Source organism: Mytilus californianus, unplaced genomic scaffold (genome assembly GCF_021869535.1).
Source record: "Mytilus californianus isolate M0D057914Y unplaced genomic scaffold, xbMytCali1.0.p SCAF_2, whole genome shotgun sequence".
Classification (NCBI taxonomy): Eukaryota; Metazoa; Mollusca; class Bivalvia; order Mytilida; family Mytilidae; genus Mytilus; species Mytilus californianus.
The window spans coordinates 91,450,427-91,475,281 of record NW_026262668.1 but is presented as its reverse complement, the minus strand read 5'-3'; the positions used below and the strand labels follow the sequence as shown (position 1 = coordinate 91,475,281).

The window sequence follows — 24,855 nt, the reverse complement described above, 5'->3', positions numbered from 1 at the left end:
ATGTGTTTATACTTCTATTTGCTTTAAGGTTATTTGTACTCTAATATATATGTTGGGTCCAATGATTGTACCTCTGTTTATCTAAGTCAGTGGCGTATAATAATTTTTGTATTTGATCAGTTTTGTTTACCATGATGTGCTTGAGTCATTGATATGTGCCTCAATCTATTTTTGGTCATTCATGTATACCTCCTAGTTTTTTTGGGGGCAGTTGTGTGTACTTCATGTGATAATTGGGTTAGTTCTGTGTATACTTTCCTATGTTTGGGTTAGTTGTTTAAACTTTGGTGTGAGGATGAATTTTATAAACATCTATTTATGAATTAAAGGAGATGTGAGGTAAATGTCAATGAAACAACAACACAACCTGGTTTGGTGTTGTTATGTATGATAAGATGTTTTATTGTAAATGTCCTATTACTTGATGCATGGAGGTCTGCAGTACTTACCTCTATGTATTAAGGATTGGACATTATGTGATCTGTTTTGGCTAATCCTTCCTATTTTCACTTTTAAATTTCTGTTTGTGTTTTACATTTACAGTGCACAGAAATATTTGAATATTGTAATTTTACATTTACATATTTTCCTATATCTGCAATGGATATTTTAGTAAATCCTTAAGATTGCTATGATACTGTTGTAAATTAAAAACAAAACAGTCTGGCAAAAATTTAACCTTTCTCAAATCTTTTGTATATCAAAACATATTTTATAGTACTAAAATGACCTTGCTAATAAACCAAGCTATATATAACATTTGATAACCAAATTAACTTAAACAAATTACTGATTTGTAAACTTGAGTCTAAATAATATGTTGGAGAGAAAATTATACCATTGTCTTGGTAGTGATCATGACTTATAGGACAGATGTACTGATCAATGATTCTGGATCATTATCTTATGTTACAACTTGACCATTTATCTATACTTATCACCATAGTGTTTAATTTTGATAGTTCAGCTTATTTGGTCAGCTGTTTTCTATGTAATTAAGCAAACATTAAGTAGGTGTATTAAACATTTGAGGTGTAAACCAGTTTCAGTGGCGGATCCAGAACTTTTCATAAGGGGGGGCCCGCTGACTGTCCTAAGGGGGGGCCCGCTCCAGTCATGCTTCAGTGATTCCCTATATAATCAACCAAATTTTTCCCATAAAAGGGGGGTCCAGGGCCCCTCCTGGATCCGCCTATGAGTTTTCACTAACAAGTGGTTAATTCTATTTGAATTTTATCAAGTTTTCAGGTTTTTCAGGTATCAAGTTTTGAAACCCAAATTACTGAGATGAAACTCTGAGGTTGAGTTGCTTGAATCAAGATGGTTTCCCATGAGAAAAGTTGGTTTCAACATCAAACAATTTTTTATACATCATGATAAAAAAGGGTATTGTACCAAGAACTTAATTTGGTTTACGCATGAATGGTTTCTGCTTTCAGAGTAGCTTGGTTTACATGACTGGAGTTTGCAGTATGCTATCTTGTTTCGTTTGGTCATGAGGTCGAATATCACGATCACAGCAGCTATTGATAGACTAAAATTTTGGCAAAATGTTGGTTTCAATATGTTACCTACCGGTATTGAACAAAACTAACTTTGGTAATGCCCCATGAGGAGAATAAGATTCCCTATTAATTTATGGGTCAATAGGTCAAAAGTCAAGGTCACAGCAGCTATTGTTAGACTGAAATTCAAGCAAATTTGATTTCTGAATGTTTTCTTTTGAACCCTATGTCTCATTTGTACCAAACTTGTTTTGATAATCCATCATGTGGTGTTTACTGGTCCTTGACAAGAAGAAAAGTACATGAATACATCTTCTTACTCACTGATAATGGAAGATAATTAGCTATCCTACCAAACCATTACCATAGATAGGTGTTGGTTCACTTTTATCTTTCATGATAATGGAACAGAAAGGATATTGTGTATCTTTATTCTGCTACTCTGTTTGCTTCCCTGTATCATTCTGATTAATGTTTCTATTTTGATGCTTTTCCTTTGTTCATTCATTTAAGAAGAAAAATACTGGAAACAGCTTTCAATATTACAAGTATAAAAAGATTGAAAAAGAAATTGAGAAACTACACTTAAGAAGTTTATTTAATTTTGTACTATTCACTTTTATAAGTGTCTGCAGTTTCTGGTAAACAAAACACCATTGGATGCATGATACTAAATAATAAGGTTTTTCACTTGATTGTTTCTTTTGAAATTGTCAAAAAATCCAAGGTCATGTTGTCAGTTGAAATATTCAAAAATAGTTTGGGATGATTAGATATTACAAGTTGATCATTTTTAAATAATGTTTTTCTTTAGAAAAAAGTAATTCATCTTGTATACTACTTAAAGACACAATGGCTTGGATACTTGTATGTTTTTGCCCTGTTAATCAGTGAATTATCAAGTGTATACTTTTGCAAATGTTATGATTGGCTGTTGGAGAAAGTTTCTGCTATGATCTTTCATTTCCATGCATCTTTAATCATAGGATCTTTGTTTACAGCATCCAGTACATTACGTTTGAGATACCAGAAAACTGCAATGAAAATTCTGATAAAATCATTAGTTATCTGATTGTGGGGAATCAAGTCATATGAGTTCTTATGTGTAACTATCAAAGGTTGGATCTTGAATTTGATTAAAGGTACCAGTGCAGTGCTACAGAGTAATTAAAGATGAAGTAAATTGTTTGTCTGATTGCAGCATGTTTGATCTGATTTATGACCTATAAAAAGGATTAAGCAAATATTCTGTCATTTTCTTCTGTAAAATATTTAAGAGATATTGTCTTTCCACTCTGGTTATTGTATAATGTCTAGTACATTTGTAATTTAAAATGAAAGTAATTTTAATGGGTGAAAATTTATTGAAAATGGTTAAAATTGATAATAATGTTTTAAAAAATGCTTGTTTCACCATGACATCAATCTTACAAATAAGACAATGAAATCAAATTCTGAAGTACATGACATGTAAAGCCATGCAGTGTGAGCAAATGGTGCTTTGTTTATTGTTGTGCATTATAGGTCTGATGAGAACTAGTCATCCATATTGCACCTAGCTTATAAGTTTCATCCAATGTGTTGATTACTTGTCCATACATGACTGCCATTCCTTGAAGTAGAAACAGAGAGTCAAACAGTGATTATTTATAATTTTTTCTTTAACTACCTTGTGTGTGTTTGCAGTGAAAGATGTCCAACTAAGATGAATTGATTTGTATCTGACAGTATGTAGCTTCACCTTCAACAGAATTTTGGTATGGGTTAAGAATGTCCCCATTTTACGTTTTTTGATAAAATATTCAAATTTTGCCAAAATCTGTCAAAAACGTTTTTTTTGTGTGTCTTAATGCATTTATAATTTGGTCATCTAGTAGAAATAGGCCTTAATATTGTTAGAAATGCAATGTACACACATGGAGATGTGATCCTGTGTAAATTTAAGTAAAGATTGAAAGACTTTTAGAAAAGACCTTGGTGTAAAATAAATTCAGGGTTAATTGGAACTACCCTCTTTGGGAATTTTCTTCATTTAATAAAGATTAAAATTTCCTTCTGTCAGATTCTCTAGATTGGACAAAAATACTTAAACTTTGATCTGTTCTAAACCTATGTATTTTTACACCATAGCTTGTTGTAACTGCAAAAATTACACTGCAATCCATCTAATTCAGAAATGAAGTCTAAAGTCTAAATTCATCATTATGTATTTTAGAAGCACACAAAACAGACACAGGATAGAAGTTATACAGAAAATATGAATTAAAAATTTCTGTCAATTTAAAAAAAAAATATTCAAGAGCAAAATAAAGTGTTCTAAATGTCTACAAAACTTCATCACATTTTTCTTCATCACAAGAGAGAGAGCTATGATGATTTGTTGTTAGAAAAATCTGAAGAAGAAAAAAAAAGGACCTGGCAATCTTTTTAAACTTAATAGGAATGATTTTTTGGTGACCACAAAGATTTCTTATATGTTGCTGATCAAGTGACAGGCATGGTGGCACTTATGCCACATAGGTTCCTATCAAACATTTACTCTTACCAATCAGAAACAAATTTAATGGGAATAATGCAATGAATAGTCCTTCTAAATTTCAGCATTGGTGAGAACCATGACTTCTAGTTGCAATTTGTAATTCTAGTATACCGGTAATAGATTTAAATTTAAAAAAAGAAATGGCAATCAAAACAATCTGCAAACTAGAGTATTGCTACCAAATTTAAAAGGCCTCACAACGGTTTTTTGCTTATTGAGTTGAAGTGGCCATTAGGCACAAATACCATGTGAGCAAAACAAGTTCTTTTGAGCCTTAATTTGTATAGCATATAGAAAAAAAATGCTGTCTGACTCAGTTCTTATATAATAAGAAGGAGATATTTACCATGAGGTTTTGAACACTTTGCCAATCAATGATACCAAAAGCTTAAAACTGTCATATAAAATTTCAAGGTACAGTTAAGGGACAGTGATATGGCACACATTTTAGGATCTCTTTGAAATGGTAAATTCACCCACAAGAACCCTTTTGTGTGTTTATTTAATCAGCTACCTTACCCATTGTTTGTTTATACTAGTATTCTAATGAAGAGTTTTATTGAGTATGGAATTCTGACATCTGTTTTATTAAGCCTACCCTATGATGTGTTTACATATATGACAGAAAAAATATCAAGCAAAAGATGTGTTTATTTGTTCATTGGAAAAAACTCATTTCGAAACCTTTATTGTGTGTGGTAGGTTTATGAACTAAGAATTCGAACAAAAAAAATGTTTATCCTACTATTGAAAATAGTTCAGGTCAGCAAGGTAATTCAACTCTACTTGATACTAGAGGGCACTCAAACAATCATCAATCAATTTGTTTGTGTTCTATATAATTAATGAGCATTTTACTTTCATATTATGATTAGTTAAGGAGATGATATTAGTTTGTGAAATTAGTAGATTGAAAAGAATTGTACTTAATGTCATTCAATCTGGTTAAAATACAGACCCTGTGTCCACGATTTGCTTACAAGGATCAGATAACAATTTTTGGAGATGTGTATCATTATAACAAAATCAGAATATCCTCAAGGTCATATACAACAGATATTAGAATGAAGCGTTGTCAGATCCTCAAGGTCATATACAACAGAAATTAGAATAAAGCGTTGTCAGATCCTCAAGGTCATATATAACAGAAATTATAATAAAGCGTTGTCAGATCCTCAAAGTCATATACAACAGATATTAAAATTAAACGTCAGATCCTCAAGGTCATATACAAATGAAATTAGAATGAAGCGTTGTCAGAAGTCATATACAACAGAAGTTAGAATGAAGTGTTGTCAGATCCTCAAGGTCATATACAACAGAAGTTAGAATGAAGCGTTGTCAGATCCTCAAGGTCATATATAACAGAAATTAGAAAGAAGCGTTGTCAGATCCTCAAGGTCATATAGAACAGAAATTAGAAAGAAGCGTTGTCAGATCCTCAAGGTCATATACAACAGAAATAAGAATGAAACGTTGTAAGATCCTCAAGGTCATATACAACAGAAATTAGAATGAAGTGTTGTCAGATCCTCAAGGTCATATACAACAGAAATTAGAATGAAGTATTGTCAGATCCTCAAGGTCATATACAACAGAAATTAGAATGAAGTGTTGTCAGATCCTCAAGGTCATATACAACAGAAGTTAGAATGAAGCGTTGTCAAATCCTCAAAGTCATATAGAACAGATATTAGAATGAAGTGTTGTCAGATCCTCAAGGTCATATAGAACAGATATTAGAATGAAGCATTGTCAGATCCTCAAGGTGATATAGAACAGATATTAAAATGAAGCATTGTCAGATCCTTAAGGTCATATAGAACAGAAATTAGAATGAAGCGTTGTTAGATCCTTGCCGTCAGATTGAATGTCCCTTTACCTGATTTCATATTATTACTTTTGAAGGATTTCATGATCAGGTCTGTTTCTCAGAAACTAAAAGAAATAGAATATGGCTATATGGTATGGAATGATTATAAGATGTACATGTCCGTCTGGCCGAGTTCATTTGACCATGACCTTATATTCATTGGTCAGCATTGCGTTTGTGTAAATAGGTCTGTTCCTTAGATACTATTAGTATTAGGTCAAATATATTTGTTGTATGGAATTATTTACAGGAGTATAACCACCTTTCATCGAAATTCCACTATGGTATGGTTTATCAATCATTTAATGGATATTTAAATATTGAACACACAGTTAGCAATGTAAAGTCCTTATATGAGCAATTTGCTTGATAGTTTTCCACAGAAAAATGTAGTCAATTAGAGGCTGGTTGTTGTTTTAAGTTACAAAACATATTTCTGATTTCAGTTTTCTTGTTGATGAATTTGTTTCTGTCAATAAGTAGTAATACTATATACATGACTGCATTACAGTTTAAGGTCTGCCGAAGTACACATATTTTTATAAAATTTCACTAAAATGGATAAAGTATTGATTTTTTTACGGTATGTTTGATAGATTTTAAAAAATAAAAGATGTGGGATATACACCAGTGAGACTTCAGTCTAACTACTAAGGTTCACCAAAAAAATAAATGTCTTGAGGCCACTATATGGTCTTAAATAGTTGACATTCTACTGTACTGTTTGAGAAAACTTACAAGAGTCTCATTTTATAAATTACATAAAACAAATGAATGAATAACTTGTAAATTAAATTCTTGGAATCATTTTAAATATTTAACAAATTAGGATTCAAGGAAATTTTAAATTTCAATGCAGTCTTCCTACAAATTATTTCTCTTTCATGCAGTAAAGTTGTATTTATAAGAAGGATACAGAATAGGCAGTGACTGATATTAGAATAATCATGATAAAAAATCAGTTTGGTTTTACAATTATATGCAGTTCTTTCAGATTGGTAACTTTCTTTGAAACAATATTTTTTTTAACATTCTACTTGTACAATGTAATGTTAGATTTGAATCCTCTTCAAAGTACATATATCTCCTTTTCAGAAAACCGTCTAATTTTGATTAGTTATCACAAACCACATGTCTGATTTGTCTAAACTTGGTCATGAACCAATGTTCCAAATGGTTGTCTTCTACAACATAGGATTAAGGATGATATTCCTTTTTGACACATTTGTTTTTATGTTATTAAACAAATAGTTATTAATGCTTTATTTTGTCTTAGAAGCTCAAACATTTGAATAATTAGTTGTACTGTGATTGTATTTATTTAATTTGGTGGTTTTCATCAAATTTGATAAAATTTTTAAAAAATCTCTCTGTTGGAATGGTTTTCCTTAGATTAAGTATTCCATCATTGCAGGTAATACAATAGGTGAATGTAAACTTATGAAATATCATTAGACAAGCTTTGGATCATATTGAGATCATTGAAAGAATATGAGAATAAACAGTATTTTTGCAATAACATAGCAAAATTTTGTTACGATTTATTAAGTCTCCCAAACGAAGTTTGGGAAGACTTATTGTTTTTGCTCAGTTCTTATTATTATTCTTCTTCTTCTTCTTCTTCCGCCGCTTTTAAATTTGAACTTGTCCGCACCTGTTCTCCAAAACCGCTTGTCATATTAACTTGGGGTTTCACAATATGTTAGACTAACATGTCTAGTGGTGCAATCAGGGTTTTGTTTGTGCAATGGGGTTTATAAAGGGGTACTTTGAGGGGCAAAAAGAAAAGAGGGTTTTACTATAGAACCCTATGGGATTTTATTTTTTAAAATTTTCAAATGATTATAAATTGAAAACCGTTTGTGATAAACACAATCTTTTTAATTGAAAATGTTCTAAATGATAAAGCCCATTAAATGAAATACAGGGTTAGTCCCCAGGGGTCACCCCCACCCCCTGCCATTTAAGAAAGTTCTAATACCTTGTAAGTGGTCAAGATCCCCACCCCTAAACCATATATATTTTGGTTTGTCATGCTAAGATGGTTTGAATGATATACAGGGTTAGTCCCCAGGGGTCATCCCGACCCCCTGCCATTTTAGAAAGTTCTAATATCTTGTAAATGGTCGAGATCCCCACCCCTAAACCATATATATATATATATAAAGCACATCAAATGTAATACAGGGTTAGTCTCCAGGGGTCACCCCCACCCCATGCCATTTAAGAAAGTTCTAATATCTTCTAAGTGGTCAAGATCCCCACCCCTAAACCATATATATTCTGGTTTGTCATGCTAAGATGGTTTGAATGATATACAGGGTTAGTCCCCAGGGGTCATCCCGACCCCCTGCCATTTGAGAAAGTTCTAATATCTTGTAAATGGTCGAGATTCCCACCCCTAAACCATATAGTCTGGTTTGTCATGATAAAGCACATCAAATGAAATACAGGGTTAGTCCCCAGGGGTCACCCCGACCCCATGCAATTTAAAAAAGTTCTAATATCTTGTAAGTGGTCAAGATCCCCACCCCTAAACCATATATATTCTGGTTTGTCATGCTAAGATGGTTTGAATGATATACAGGGTTAGTCCCCAGGGGTCATCCCGACCCCCTGCCATTTGAGAAAGTTCTAATATCTTGTAAATGGTCGAGATTCCCACCCCTAAACCATATAGTCTGGTTTGTCATGATAAAGCACATCAAATGAAATACAGGGTTAGTCCCCAGGGGTCACCCCGACCCCATGCAATTTAAAAAAGTTCTAATATCTTGTAAGTGGTCAAGATCCCCACCCCTAAACCATATATATTCTGGTTTGTCATGCTAAGATGGTTTGAATGATATACAGGGTTAGTCCCCAGGGGTCATCCCGACCCCCTGCCATTTGAGAAAGTTCTAATATCTTGTAAATGGTCGAGATTCCCACCCCTAAACCATATAGTCTGGTTTGTCATGATAAAGCACATCAAATGAAATACAGGGTTAGTCCCCAGGGGTCACCCCGACCCCATGCAATTTAAAAAAGTTCTAATATCTTGTAAGTGGTCAAGATCCCCACCCCTAAACCATATATATTCTGGTTTGTCATGCAAAGATGGTTTGAATGATATACAGGGTTAGTCCCCAGGGGTCATCCCGACCCCCTGCCATTTGAGAAAGTTCTAATATCTTGTAAATGGTCGAGATTCCCACCCCTAAACCATATAGTCTGGTTTGTCATGATAAAGCACATCAAATGAAATACAGGGTTAGTCCCCAGGGGTCACCCCGACCCCATGCAATTTAAAAAAGTTCTAATATCTTGTAAGTGGTCAAGATCCCCACCCCTAAACCATATATATTCTGGTTTGTCATGCAAAGATGGTTTGAATGATATACAGGGTTAGTCCCCAGGGGTCATCCCGACCCCCTGCCATTTGAGAAAGTTCTAATATCTTGTAAATGGTTGAGATCCCCACCCCTAAACCATATATATTCCTATTTGTCATGTCTCCAACATTTGAATGACGTATACGGTCAGTCCCCAGAGGTTCCCCCCACCCCCAATGTTCTAATATCTTGTAAATGGTTGAGATTCCCATCCCTAAACCATATATATTCCTGTTCATCATGTAACGAACATTTGAATGACGTATAGGGTCAGTCCCCAGGGGTTCCCCCCACCCCAATGTTCTAGTATCTTGTAAATGGTCGAGATCCCCACCCCTAAACCATATATATTCTGGTTTGTCATGCCAAGATCATTTGAATGATATACAGGGTTAGTCCCCAGGCATCACTAATGCATATAACTTTACTGGACCAAACCAATTTTCACTGGACGTTGCCCAATGTCAGGCGACCCTGGGATTTACGAATTATGGGAATTTCGTTTGGGAGACTTCGTAACAGCATCCTGTTACAATCATTTCTTGTTGTAAATAAATTTTGGTATTCAGAATCGCAAAGAAATCTGATATTTCAGAAAGTTGAAATATTTACTGGGAAGCTTTGTATATTGATCTATTTTATTTTGCCATTTAAGGGAAAAAATATATTAAAAAAATAGAAAATCCTCAAATATGAGGCCAAATAGAGGCTTATTTATTCTATCCTTTTGAGTCAAATGTTTTCATTGGCCTCTTTTTAAATAACACTTTTGATTTCTCACAAGTACTATCTGTACCAATTTTGATCTTTATTGGAAGGAATATTCCTTGGATGTTTTCTACTTGAAACATGTCACGTAATCCTGTCCCAGTAATTTTTGGTCTGGTTGATGACTTTTCATGCATGAAGCTTGATAGAAGTATTTCTTATATGACCCCCATCAAATTCATCTTAATGACAACATATAGATATAAGAAGATGTGGTATGAGTGCCAATGAGACAACTCTCCATCCAAGTCACAATTTGTAAAAATAAACCATTATAGGTCAAAGTATGGCCTTCAACACAGAGCCTTGGCTCACACCGAACAGCAAGCTATAAAGGGCTCCAAAATGACTAGTGTAAAAACCATTCAAACAGGAAAACCAACGGTGTAATCTATATAAAAAACGAGAAATGAGAAACACTTATGAACCACATCAACAAACGACAACCACTGAACATCAGGTTCCTGACTTAGGACAGGTGCAAACAAATGCAGTGGGTAACATACCTAATTTTTAATATGGATTCACAAGACTTCAATTAATTGATTCATATCTGACATCTAATACTATGATATGATCGCTTTAACATGGAGACACTGTAGGAATATCAACCTTGGGAGAAGGTTTCAGGCTGCTTGGAGCCTTTTGTTCTAATATATACTATTGAAATTGAAACGTGACATATTTTTCTAATTTTAGATCGAAAGTTTGTGATTGCGAATGCTCAGATTGAAACTTCACCAATTATATTTTGCAATGATGGATTTTGTGAACTTACTGGATATTCACGAGCGGAGGTTATGCAGAAATCCTGTATTTGTGATTTCTTACATGGTCCCCTTACTGGTTCATTGGGAATTTTACAGATTAAAGATGCTTTACAAGGCACAGAAGAAAAGCAAGTGGAAATTCTTTACTATAAAAAAGAAGGTAATTCTCTAGGTAAGAATCATTTAGTGAATAAAACGACACTTAACCTTCTAATTCATTTATTTTATAAATTCTTGAAGACATCATATTCTAATTTTAAGTGAATAAATTGATGAATAATTGTTTACTTGATCAGAGATTTATCAGCATCTGTCAAATTTTGTCTCACCTTCCAGGAAATCCCAGAAGTAAGACTTAGGACTGCTGTTTACAGCCTCCACAATTCATAAACTTTGTGATTAGGTCAGTTTAACAAGACCAACGTATGTTAAGTCAATGACATTTGGTATGCAGTTGCATGAGGATTGACACAGCTCATTGCCATGGAGATTATTGGCTCTGCCCCCTCAATCATGATCCATTGACTTGGAAATTTGAAATACCCAGTTCACATGTTAAAGTTTGTGATTAGTGTTCAAGCGTACAGATAGTCATACAGTGTTGTCTTTTTGATATCAACATTTGCATTATTCAATGGAAATAACACACAGATGAGACATATCTCTCCTCAAACAGTTTATGTTTTTCCCTGCTAAAAATATTTGTTCATTTATACATCACAAAATTAGCTTTTATTCGATAACATAGTTAACCTTGACCCAATCAATCATAATTTATAAGTACTTAACACATTTGATTTTTGCATACAGTGCAAGGAACCACCAAACAATGCAGATTTCAAGTTTAATACATTTCAGATTTGTCTTCCTAGAGATCTTTCCCTTAATATTTTGCACAATAGTCCAATTTTAAGTTTATGCTGAGTTAACTTTAGAACCCTTTAACACATTCACTGTTTGTTTACTCTTTTGGAACATCTGACTTCATTTCTGATTTTCAGAAGGGTTTATGTTACTCAATATTTTGTCAATAAGGTCTTGTATAGACTTGTTTTTCTATGAAATATTTCTTCTGTCCATGGTGTTGTCAGCAACAAATATTTTGTTAATTATGAATGAGACATGATGCTCACGAATATCAAACCTTAAAACCCAAATTTCAGCATCAACCAAGAGATTCAATTGTTTAAACATGTCATACCTTGGTATATAATCATAACAATCAAGCTTCATAGACTAAAGAATAAAAGATAACATATATTTTGAATTTGCCACTAGTAATTCTAGTCAATGTTAAATTTTGGAGCATCTGTTGGCTTGTTAACCTTTTACTGTTAAAAAATAAGATGTGGTATGATATTTGCCTTTGAGACAACTATCCACACTTTAGTTCAAATGAGGTGGAGTTCAAATGACATTGATGTAAAAAAGAAACTGGGTTTTTTTATAACATTTTTTTTGGTAATGAAATGCATTCACCTCCTTCACTCTCAACTTTTTGATAAAAGTACTCATTTATTTTATGCATAGACTTTAAAAATGTATAGCTCAAAATGAAATAACTGTCTTGTATATTTTTATTGGCAAATTTCATGTAACATAACCTTTTCATTTACTACTACACACCAAATTGATTTACCTTTGATTTTAATATAATTTGTATAAAAGATTGACTTAAATGTCATAATGGTGTTGTTGTCCTCTCTTGGAATTGATGTACAGTAAATTTACAATCTGAACATTTTATTAAATTAGAAAATAGTTTATTGGTCAATTTCACACTAGAATTTGATTACAAAAATCTATTTGTTTCCACCAAGTAAAGAGTAATTTCAACCTTTTACACAATTTCCAATAACATTTGGTTTTATTGAATTGCAACTTCTTTTGATTCCATCTAGACATAATTTCTTGAAATGAATTGTTTTCTTTTTTTGTCTTTCAGTATAATATGTCTATTATTACAGAAAGGTTACTGGAAATTTTTCGTAGAATAAGTACAATTTGGAAACTCTGAGACAGCTTCCAATACTCATTTACTTTTATTGAATTGCCCTGTTCTTTCAATTTCATTATGCAAATTTTCTTGATGGTGATTGTTGTCTACATTCAGTAACAGTATGTTTTGTATGGTATTTGAATAGCACCTTTAATCTTCTGCCGTAATACAAATAGAAAATTATTTGAATAGGATCACGTCAGATGGTCGGGAGCCAAACATCTACGATAATATTCAATATAAATTTTTCCCTCCTACAATGAATGATTGATATTTGATCAATATCTTAGGTTTGTCAAATTCCCAGCACTGTAAATCAGCCAGTACAGAAACTATTTATAATACACTTGTAGATAGATTTATACGAAGAAAATGAAATATGCAATAGAGCTGCTATTTATTAACCCCAAGTGAAACATTAGCAAACTCACACCAATCTAACCAGAACCAAGATTTAGTGATTATCCCTAAGTCATTTTGTTAAATAGTTATTTATATTTGTCAGTGTTTTTGTCTCAGTACTAAAGCTCTTGGTTTAGAGGATAAGGGAAAGTTCATTTATCTTGCTTTACTTGATAATAACTGATTTTTACTGTTTTATTTGACAGTTCTTAAGAACTGTTTTGGTAAATTACATTTATTGGAAGCAAACAGTTGTGGATTTTCTTGGGAATATTAAGATTTTAAATGTCAAAAGTTAAATCTTGTTGATGAAAACTAAACTAAGTATAAAGCATTAAATCATCTAGGGACTCAATATACACAGTGGTACAGCATCTATCACATTCTTACATTAGTATATATGTTATATTGTGCATCTGATTTTTGAAAGCAGCTGTTAGCTTTGAAAAGGTTGATTATTTTTATAGAAATATATTGTACCACAAATATGTTTACAAAAAATATAGTCAAATACATGAAGATTTTGTAAGAATTCTTTATCCTTTGAATTTATTCATCCTTGAACATGTAGAAGACACCTCTCTAGTGTTGAAAATTTAGGTCAGCCAAGAGGCCCCATGGCCTGCAGTTTTTCTGATAAGCCTGTTGAATTAGATAATAGATAATTGGTATCCCACAAATAATAGAAATAATGAACAGTATTGGCCCTGTTGTTATAGAAACATTCTGTGCAACACAGCAATTTAAGTCTTTGATCTATTATATTATTGGTTTATTTAGGAATTTGGTCGTTTTTTTGGTACTTCTTGTTGAATTTTTCTACAACTTGTTTAGAATCATTATGACTTCTTTTTTTTAAGGTATAAGAACAAACACACCATAATGATTAAGAATCAATAGAAGGTCATTAAGCTTTCATTGAGGTTTGAAGATGATTACTGAAAATCTGAAAATCAGTGATCTAATAACACTGTCACTTAACTTTGAGTATATATTGGGGAATAATTCACTGAAATCTGTGTAATATTGCTGCATAGTATCAAATAAATATACAAATGTTTTGTTAAATTTTGCAAGTTAATTGTTCTGGTACTAAGTTTTCACTTTTTTCTGCAAAGCATAAAAGCCCAGATAATATGTTGTATTGAAGTAGCCATATGGTAGGTATCTTGATTACAAATGTTGTTGTTGGATGAAAGTCTAGAAACACATTTTCTATGTACATTAATAGGACAATATTGTTGAAATAAATCTAAATTGTGGATTGAGTAATGAATAACTAGCATAGACTTCATGACATAAATACTCACTACTATACATGCATCGTTGAATGGTATTGACATTTTCAGATTTCTGTCCCTTTGAATTTATTTGTCTTTGTAATCAAGTCCTCTTTGTTATTGTTTTGCTGATTGTATCTTTCTTGTTCACTTGTTATTAAACAACTTGAAGTTGAAATGCTCTGGAAGTTTATTGATTGAAAATTACGTAATGGTGCAATTAAAGTTCACATCAATCCATTTAGCATCTTAAAGACAATTTTAAATCAATTGAAATTGGAAAAGGAGGACCGGCTTTATGGTATAATTACTCCTACCAAAATCAATCGTTTCTTTTCAGATTTGAAATTTATCACTACAACATTTATAGTGTATATTTGTGACAGAATGTGAGACAGAAGTCAATTGCCTGACGTTATACAGATTTTTCAGTACAGTAATGCCATAGCTTTAATTTGTCATTCTAAAGTGATTCAGCAGTGATGCGTTACAATAAGCCAATCAAACTCCTAATGTTTTAATGTAGAAAGTTGTTAGCTCACCTGGCCCGAAGGGCCAAGTGAGCTTTTCTCATCACTTGGCGTCCGTGGTCGTGGTCGTCATCCGTTGTCGTTAGCTTTTTACAAAAATCTTCTCCTCTGAAACCACTGGGCCAAATTTAACCAAACTTGGCCACAATCATCATTAGGGTATCTAGTTTAAAAAATGTGTCCGATGACCCCGCGAACTAACCAAGATGGCAGCCATGGCTAAAAATAGAACATAGGGGTAAAATGTAGATTTTGGCTTATATCTCTGATACCAAAGCATTTAGAGTAAATCTGACATAGGGTAAAACTGATTATCAAGTCAAGATCTATCTACCCTGAAAATTTCAGACAAATCTGACAACCTGTTGTTGGGTTGCTGCCCCTGAATTGGTAATTTTAAGGAAATTTTGCATTTTTTGGTTATTAACTTGAATATTATTATAGATAGAGATAAACTGTAAACAGCAATAATGTTCAGCAAAGTAAGATCTACAAATAAGTTGTCATGACCAAAATTGTCAGTCAACCCCTTTAGGAGTTATTGCCCTTTATAGTCAATTTTTAACAATTTTTCGTAAATTTTTGTAATCTTCTACAAAAATCTTCTTCTCTGAAACTACTGAGACAAATTTAACCATACTTGGCCATAATCATTATTAGGGTATCTAGTTTAAAAAATTTGTCTGATGACCCCGCCTTCCAACCATCATGGCCGACTTGGTTAAAAATAGAACATGGGGGTAAAATGCAGTTTTTGGTTTATATCTCTGAAACTAAAGCATTTAGAGCAAATCTGACAGGTGGCAAAAATGTTCATCAGATTTAGATTTATCTGCCCTGAAATTTTCAGACAAATCCAACAACCTGTTGTTGGGTTGCTGCCCCTGAGTTAGTAATTTTACAGAAATTTTGCAGTTTTTTGTTATTATCTTAGATATCATTATAATATCTAATATCTAATACTATTAATTATGATTTTAACCTTATTTACATGATTTCCAAAGCATCAGTAAATACAGGTGAGCGACACAGGCTCTTGAGAGCCTCTAGTTTTTGTCTTGCCACATGAAGTTTTTTTTAGGTCAGTTTAAGGAGAACCACTAATAGTTAGTCAATGATATTTGGTATGCAGTTGTATTAGCAATAGCACATCTCATTTCAATGGAGATCATTTGGCTCTGCCCCACCTCAGTCTTGGTTAACTTGAGACTTTTTGCATGGTTTCATGCTCAAGTTTGTGATTTCGTCAGGTTATTGTGAACCACTAGCAATAAGTCAATGATATGGAGTACACAGTTGTATTAGCATTGACTTATATCATTTCCAGGGATGCACATCAGTCATGGTTCACTCAGTTTGAAAGTTTTGCAAAGTTTATGTTTAAGTATGACAATTTAATTTCAACATTTACATAATACTATTAAAATTAAATAAAGGCGAGACATTTCCCTGTGTCAACAGTTTATTATTTCTGTTTACCATTCAATGCATGTTTTGCTAAAATGTAACATATCTTATTTGTAATTTGTTTTATCACAAATGTCTTGTCTGTTGTTCTTTCTCTTATATCTTATTGTTTTTCTACTAAATGATTAAGTGTTGGTAGTAGATGTTTGGTTGTCGGTGTTGAAATGTATTTATAACTTTTCTAGAGTCATGACTAGACAGAGGTTGACATTAGGTCATATCAGGGCTTCCAAATAATATTTGGTAAATTCCAGCTGTCAGACAACTGATTAACCTTGATTGTAATGAGAGGGTATTAAAGTAGGGTTTGTTTTGATAGTACTTATTCATCATGTCACTTATGACTGGTAATGTGTGGCTGTTTAAGGCAAAAGGTCAAATAAAAAAGATAGCATAACTTAATTTTTTTTCTGAATTATTTTAAAATGGAAAACCTACGTTATATGTCCGTTTCAGGCTCTGCACAACAAGTCAAAAATATAATTTATTGGGCAAGTCCGGACAATACAACTGTTTTGAAAGCCCTGGGTCATATGGTATCTGCTCTTGTCTATTGTTTAAGTCTGCATGTTGATCTTAAAGATGTGTTTCTGATTTTATTGTGTTGATGGGTTGCTGTCTCATATATATTATATTTGATGCTAACTGCTGTTCAGATATCTAACATTGCAAAATATACCTTTAAATTTAGATTGCATTCTAAAGAGTTATAGTCTAGGATCCTTTTTCTCATTGCTAAATGTCATTCAAATCACAATGCAATTTTTACTTCAATCTAATTAGAATTTGTTCTCCACACATGCTCATATTTTTCGTTCGATTGTTTATATGTCATGCAAACTAATTTTTATTAGATTGTTTTTACTTTTATTTGGCATGAAAAATGTATTGTGGGATAGCATCATTTCCTGACATATGGGAGGAAATGTTTTGTATACTGATAAATTCATGAATTTGATTAAATTAATTTTTTTGGTTTATCTCAATTATTATGTCAGCAGACAATATTGAAGATAAACTACGAAACCAGTTGACCTAGATCTCATTTAATTATTTGTATGTTGGGTTGCTGACTCATTTAGATATACCTAACATCTTTATCTATAATGGGATTAGTATGGTATGATTTAAAACTTATTTTTTTCATGGTCAAGTCTGTATCTCAGATACTATAAGCAGTTAGTCAAACAAATTTAATATGGAATGAATGTAAGGTGTACATGTGCGTTAGGCAGGTTTCGTCTAACCTTGACTTCATTTTCATGATTCATTGGTCAATAATAAGTTTTTCTGGTTTGGTCTATTTCATAGATTCTATAAGCAATAAGTTAACTATATTTGATGAATGGAACTATTGTAAGGTGCACATGTCTGTCTGGCAGTGTTCATCTGACCCTGACCTCATTTTTATAGTTCATTGGTCAATGTTAAGTTTTCATGGTAAGGTTTGTTTCTAAGGTACTTTATTCAGTTAGTCAAGTACCATTTGTTTGGTGTATGAAATGTTTATGGTGTATATGTCTGAACTATATTTGGTGTATGGAATGATTGTATGGTGTTCATGTGTGTCTGACAGGGTTCATTAGACATTGACTTCATTTTCATGGTTCATTGGTTGAATTTTTCTTGATTATGTCTGCTTCTCAGATACTATATGCAATAGGTTAACTTTATTTGGTGTATGGAATGACTGTTAAGTATATATGTCTGTCTGACATGGTTCATCTGTCCTTAGCTTCATTTTCATGATCATTGATAATCTTGATTTTATGTATACTTGAGTACAACCTTTTTCTTTATGACTTTCAAAGTAAATTCAATTGTGATCAGTAAAGCAGGCAATACATTTCAGCATGTCCACTCTTGTTATATGTATATTGTATTTTGATATCTTCTGTTGAAGTGAAGTTTACTTTTATATTTGTAGGAACAAAGTTTGTGTGTAGTGTCCTCATAGCCCCTGTCAAGAATGAGCATGGTGAAGTTATAATGTTTATCATTAACTATGAGGACATCACTTCTGCCTCCAACAGAACTCATTCTGTGGATGTTTCAACCTTCAGAAACAGTAAGTAACTGTGGTTATTATATCATTGAACAGTGTGTTAGTACAGCAAACTATCATAGGATATAATATACAGACTTTGTTTGATGTAAAAAAAATATTTTCATTTTGTAAAATATTGGTTTTGCAATTTACTAATGATTGCTTATTTTTGTCTCGTCAAAAGGCGAGACATAGGTATGCTGTTTCAGGTGTCATCGGCGGCAGCATCAACAATGTATTAGTTTGTGATTAGGTCTAGTTTATGGTGAATCACAAGTGGTAGGTCACTGATATTTGGTATGCAGTTGTATTAGCATTGGCACATCTCATTACCATGGAGATTATTTGGCCTCGCCCCTTCAGTCATGGTCAATTGGCTTTAAAACTTTGCTTAGTTTACATGTATTAGCTTGTGATTAGGTCAGTTTATGAGAAACCACTAGTGGTAAGTCAATGATATTTGGTATGCAGTTGTATAAGCATTGGCATATCTCATTATCATGGAGATTATTTGGCCCGGCCTCCTCAGTCATGGTCTATTGACTTTGAAACTTTGCTTAGTTTACATGTATTACCTTGTTATTAGGTCAGTTTAAGGGGAACCGTTAGTGGTAGGATGATGGTAATTGGAATGCAATTGTATAAGCATTAGTACATCTCATTACAATGGAGAATATTTGGTCCTTTCCCCTCAGTCACTGTCTGTTGACTTTGAAACTTTTGCTTAGTTTACATGTATTAGTTTGTGATTATGTCAGTTTAAGATGAACCACTAATGTTAAGTCAATGATATTTGGTATGCAAATGTATTGGCATTTGGAAGTTTCATTTCCATGGAGATTATATAACCCCATCCCCTCATTATGGTTCCTTGACTTTGAAAGTTTTACGTTTAGGTTTTTTTAAAGGGAATGACTTATGAAAAGTCAATGGTATTTGGTATGCAGTTGTATTAGCATTGGCACATCTCATTTCCATGGAGATTGTTTAGCCCTGTACTTTGAGTCATGGTTCATTAACTTTGAATATTTGCATAACTTGCATGTTAAAGTTTTGCTATTTTAATTTCAACATTTGTAAAAATGTATTATCAAAGTAACAAAAAGGGGAGACAAATCTCTGTGTTAACAGTTTTTTTATACCTGCAAGAAATGAAGAATGTTGATAATTTTATCATCAAACAGAAATCGATGCCTGAAGTTATATTTTGATAAACAAAATTTTAAGATTGGAGGTCTTGGGTGACATATTCCTAAACAGGATGTTCTCAACCTCTGCATGCTGCTCTAACTCATGGTTTTTCTTGGAGTTTGTTTTGCTCTGACTTATTTTATGTTTATATATAAACCTGTTTTTATACGACCGCAAAAAATTTTTGTGGTCGTATATTGGTATCACGTCGTCGTCATCATCGTCGTCGTCGTCCGAAGACAGTTGGTTTCCGGACAATAACTTTAGTATAAGTAAATAGATATCTATGAAATTTAAACACAAGGTTTATAACCACAAAAGGAAGATTGGGATTGATTTTGGAGATTAGGGTCCCAACAGTTTAGGAATTAGGGGCAAAAAAAGGGGCCCAAATAAGCATTTTTGTAATTTCCAGACAATAACTTGTGTTTAAGTGTATGAATCTCTCTGAAATTATACCACAATTTTTCATACCACAAAGGGATGGTTAGGATGGTTAGGATTGACTTTGGGGGGTTATGGCTCAAACCTTTTAGGAATTAGGGGCTAAAAAGGGGAAAAACAAGGGTTTCCTGGTTAATGGACAATTTTAAAGCGGTGTAAGGGAGGTAATCAAATTTTTTCTCATTTCAGAAATTAAAAAGAAAATCTCTTCAAATATTAGGGGGGGGTCAATACGCAACAGCAAATTGAATATGAATTCAAATCATATTACCAATTCTAAGTTCTTTGACTAGTGTTATTCTGTGTCAGAAACCTATTTTGTGTCAGATATGTAATTACAATCCAAATTCAGACCTGTATCAAGCACGAATATTGTGTCCATTTTTGCCCCAACTGTTCAGGGTTGGACCTCTGCATTTGTATCCAGTTGCGCTCAGCAAAGCAATTTATTATTTCTGGTATAAGTGTGTTGTTTTGATCTTTTTTTTTAACATGAAAACAAAGAGAATTATGGTAGCTTCAATTTTTAGAGATATAAGATATCTTAACCAAGATCCAGTTATGTTCCCCATGTTTAATTCTAAAAGACATGTAGAGGTCATCATAGGGTTTTCATCCCCAAACATTCATGCTGTTTCCCTTAAGGTCAAGGAAATGTAAATGGGCTATGTCACAGATTTTAGTAAAATTTTGCATAAAACTTTTGCTTGTTGAAGTTGGTGACCCTATTATTATTTTACATCATTAAAACAGAAATTTATTTACCAACAACAAAGAGCTTTTTTACGAAAAATCTATGGATTTGACATTGGAGATTTGATGATTTTAAGACCTATGATATGTAAGAACGTTTTTTGAAGATGTTATGTGTTTTCTTGGAAAAAATTCAATCACAAATATTTCAGAAAATAAAAGAGATAAATGCATTATTTTTTTCGATTTTCAGTTAAAGTTCAACAAGCCAAAGTTGTATGTAAAATAACACAATCTGTGATATAGCCCATTTATTGTAACTGGACCTTAAACCTTCTTAGATGCTATATATAAGTACAGGTCATTGTGGTCAAATGTCTTTCTGTTTAAAATTTATTTTCTAGAGTTTCAGCACATAAGAATTCAAGGTTTATCAATGATTTTCTACATTGTAGTAGATTTTTAAGTATATAGTCAGTCATTAGATGTTACCTATCATGAATTAGGGTTGTTTTGGTTGATTACATTTTCATGGAATAATGCCCTTAGCCCCTTGGGGTCTTTCAACCACTGTTTAGTTTTGTCGTTTGTTAACTTTTACACAAAATCTTCTCATCTGAAACTATTGAGTCAATCGGAACCAAACTTAGCCAGATCCATCATTGGGTATCTAGTTTGTGTCCCATGATCTGCAAACCTACTTGGCTGACATGGCTAAAATAGATCAAAGGTGTAAAATACAAGTTTTGTCTATTATCTTGAATTGCCCTTTCCATCAAGAAAATCTGACAGGCCAGAAATATACAAAATCATGAGATATCCTTACTGTCCATTTACATGAGAACTGTCACGACAACATCTTATAGGAGTTATTGCCCTTAAATGATGATTTTTGCCAATGTTTTGCATTTTTGTCTATTATACTGATAATTATAATAGATAGATAGAAATTTTAGATAGTGAAAATTATCAGCAAGACAAGATCTACATAAGTCAACATAGCTGGAAATGTTGATCAACTTTTTATAGGAGTTATTGCTCTTAAATAATTAATTGATGATTATTACCCATTATTTTGCATTTATGACTAATACTATAGATAAATAAAATATGTAAACAGCAAAAAATGATCAGCAAGAAAAGATCTGCAAATATATCAAATTGCAGAAATTGTCAGTTGAATCATTGTATGGTTATTGCAAAATCTGTAATAGATAAAGAAAAATGTAAAAAGAAAAGTGATTAGCAAGACAAGATCAACAAAAACAGATCTTATTCATGAATTATATTCTAGTCTTCAATATCGAAAATGCACAAACATCAAGGTGAGCAACACTGGCTCATTAGAGCCTCTAAATTTGATGTGTCTGAACTGATCTGTTCAATTTTAGTGTTTAGTTATGTTAGAGTTAGTTACAAACTATGTTTTAGTTTTTTTTTCATGTTGATAAATTCTTATGGTGTTATGCCTCTCGGACCCCAACAGCTTTGAAGATTTAGTTGCTGTCACACTTTTGCCATGGATAGAGATATTGGAGTTAAATCTTTTCTAGTTGATGGATAGAAATCTACATTAACATGATTATCATTACAGTCAGAATATGTTCAATTAAAAAGACATTTGGGGCTTATAATAATTAGCAGGGTGAGGTATTTGTTCTTCTCTGCATACAGTTCTGGTTCAGTCTATTTTTGGAAATCCTACATTTTGATTCTCAATAACCTAGGTTCTCTAAGACAGGTTTTATTGGGGACTTAAGGTAGCACTCCACAGTTAGGTGTGTAGTTTCGCATTTTGGCCCCTGTGGATTTTTCAAATATGAAAGCTAGTGTGCAATAAAATTCATTTTGGGATAGATGAAGATTAATAAAGCCTTCATAGTGAGTTTATAGGAACATCACGATTGTATAATGTATATATTATGGACTGTTTTCTGTATGACAGTCTGTATTTTCATATCCATTCCAGACATTAGTACGGAAATTATTGTAATGTTTTTTCCAACTTTTTGTCGCACGAACTTTGTGATTAAATTAACAAAAAAATGAGGCGGAAAGACACCTAATTTTCATTTGCTCATTTGGTAGATCAATGTCAATAGTTTCAGAAAATGTATCACTCAAAGGGATTGAAATTCTAGTTGGAACAAAATTTTGGGGGAATATGTGACATTTTCATCCCCCTTTTTGCAATATTTTAGAGTAAATAAATTCAGAATGTTGCCATGGATACACAAAAAAGGAATTATATTTCATCATTTTAACTTTTGAAAATCAAATCTATGGAAGATACTGCTTACATACATTTTCACATGTATGACACAAACAGTTGGCTTAATGTATTAGAAAGCCAAGAATAGAAGATGATTAAACATTTTGTGGTTCAATTTTAATTTTACTTTCTAACTGTGGAGTGCTACCTTATTCAAATTTAGAGTCTCTCTAGTCAGAATTGAATAAAGTACTATATCTTGCCGACAAATATTAATAACAAATATTATTGTTTGCTATTGCTTTGCTTGATAATTTTCTGTTAAAACACCAGCTTTTATGTTCTACTTATTTTTTATACTATAACTTTATATAGGCAGCTTCAGTAGTACTGATAAATAGGAAATACAAACTTACAGACATTTATTGATGTCTGATGTTGTTTTTGTGATGTTAAAATTCTCAATCAGACTATCATTAGTTGGTAAGGCTGTCTTAATGACCTTTTTATTGTGTAGATCTTAGAAAAACATATCCACATGGGAAATTTTGTGATTGATACACCAAAAAACTAATGCAGTAAGGGTAATATGACTTTGGAGACAGAATTAAACTATAAAATTTTCATTTTCTGCAGAGGTCTGGTTTCATTAACTAACTTAAAAAAAAACAAATTTGCATTGTTGTTGTTAAAGGGAATACAGGTTTCAGTATACAATGAGCAGGCTTCTATATGAAAATAAATCTTAAAAAATATTGAGTTAACATATATATTTAACATCTATTGTAAATTGATTTGTTTTTAGAAATAAGTGCATCGAAACCCTGTTGTCACTATCAATAGATACTTGGTCAAAGACAACATTGAATTAGAAATTTTTGGGAAAAAATGTCATCTGTTGTGATGTCACTATCAAAGTTTTTCTGGTGATAGGTCAAAGAAAATGTGGGAATTCTAAGGTTTTACATTATGATTAATAGATTGTTTGGTTGTTGTGTTTAACACCACTTTCAAAACTGTTGGTTATAATGTGGCAGCCAGTTTTTATTGGTGAATGAAACTTGAGTACCTGGAGAGAATCACCAACCTTCGGCAGGAAAATTGGCAATCCTAGTCAATTAAGATTAGAATCAAACACACCTGCCACATGCGGGGTTCAAACTACTACCTCAGTGTTGACAGTCTTGTGATACAGTAGATGAACTACCAAGACCACTTGGCCACTGAGTCTCCTTTTTACATTATCAGTCAAAAAGCTTGAAAGTAATTTTGAACAGAATGATAGTATTGCTCTTTCTCTATATTTTCTATGTAAAAGTAGATATTGAGTATGATTTCTTTGAGGCAGATCTTTATTCTCAACAAATTCAATCAATTTCTCTGGCATGATGTTTGTCCATGTTTTAAATTTCATTTAGTTGTACTGGAAGTTATCCTTCTTTCCCTTTTTACCACGCTTTGGTTTTGTAAACAAAATTGCATCATTCCTGAACTAAACTCTGATTATCTAATTCCTATCCATGTTTCAAGAAAAATAGGATGAGATTCTATTCCATAAAAGTCTGTCAAATTTTTTGATCAGTTTTTTTTTTGCCATTGTCACAGTCAAAATTCCTTCAAAAAATTGAATCTACTTTAATAAGTCAATGATAAGTTTGATAGTGATAGAAACTGTTATCAAGAAAACAAATAGACAGTTTACACTGTTATTGCCAATTAGCCTAGATGACTAGTTTGATTTGTAATAAATAAACTCTTCTT

At 32.5% G+C, this 24,855-nt stretch overlaps 1 protein-coding gene across 2 annotated transcripts in view; it reads left to right on the top strand.

Moving 5' to 3' along the window:
• LOC127728441 (potassium voltage-gated channel subfamily H member 6-like) overlaps positions 1-24,855 on the top strand; it is a 130,740-nt gene that overhangs the window by 34,855 nt on the left and 71,030 nt on the right. For both annotated transcript variants that reach the window (XM_052235800.1, XM_052235799.1), the window contains exons 2-3: positions 10,759-11,001; positions 18,435-18,575. In XM_052235800.1, the coding sequence (XP_052091760.1) occupies positions 10,759-11,001; positions 18,435-18,575 (384 nt within the window). The remainder of the gene's footprint in view (positions 1-10,758; positions 11,002-18,434; positions 18,576-24,855) is intronic.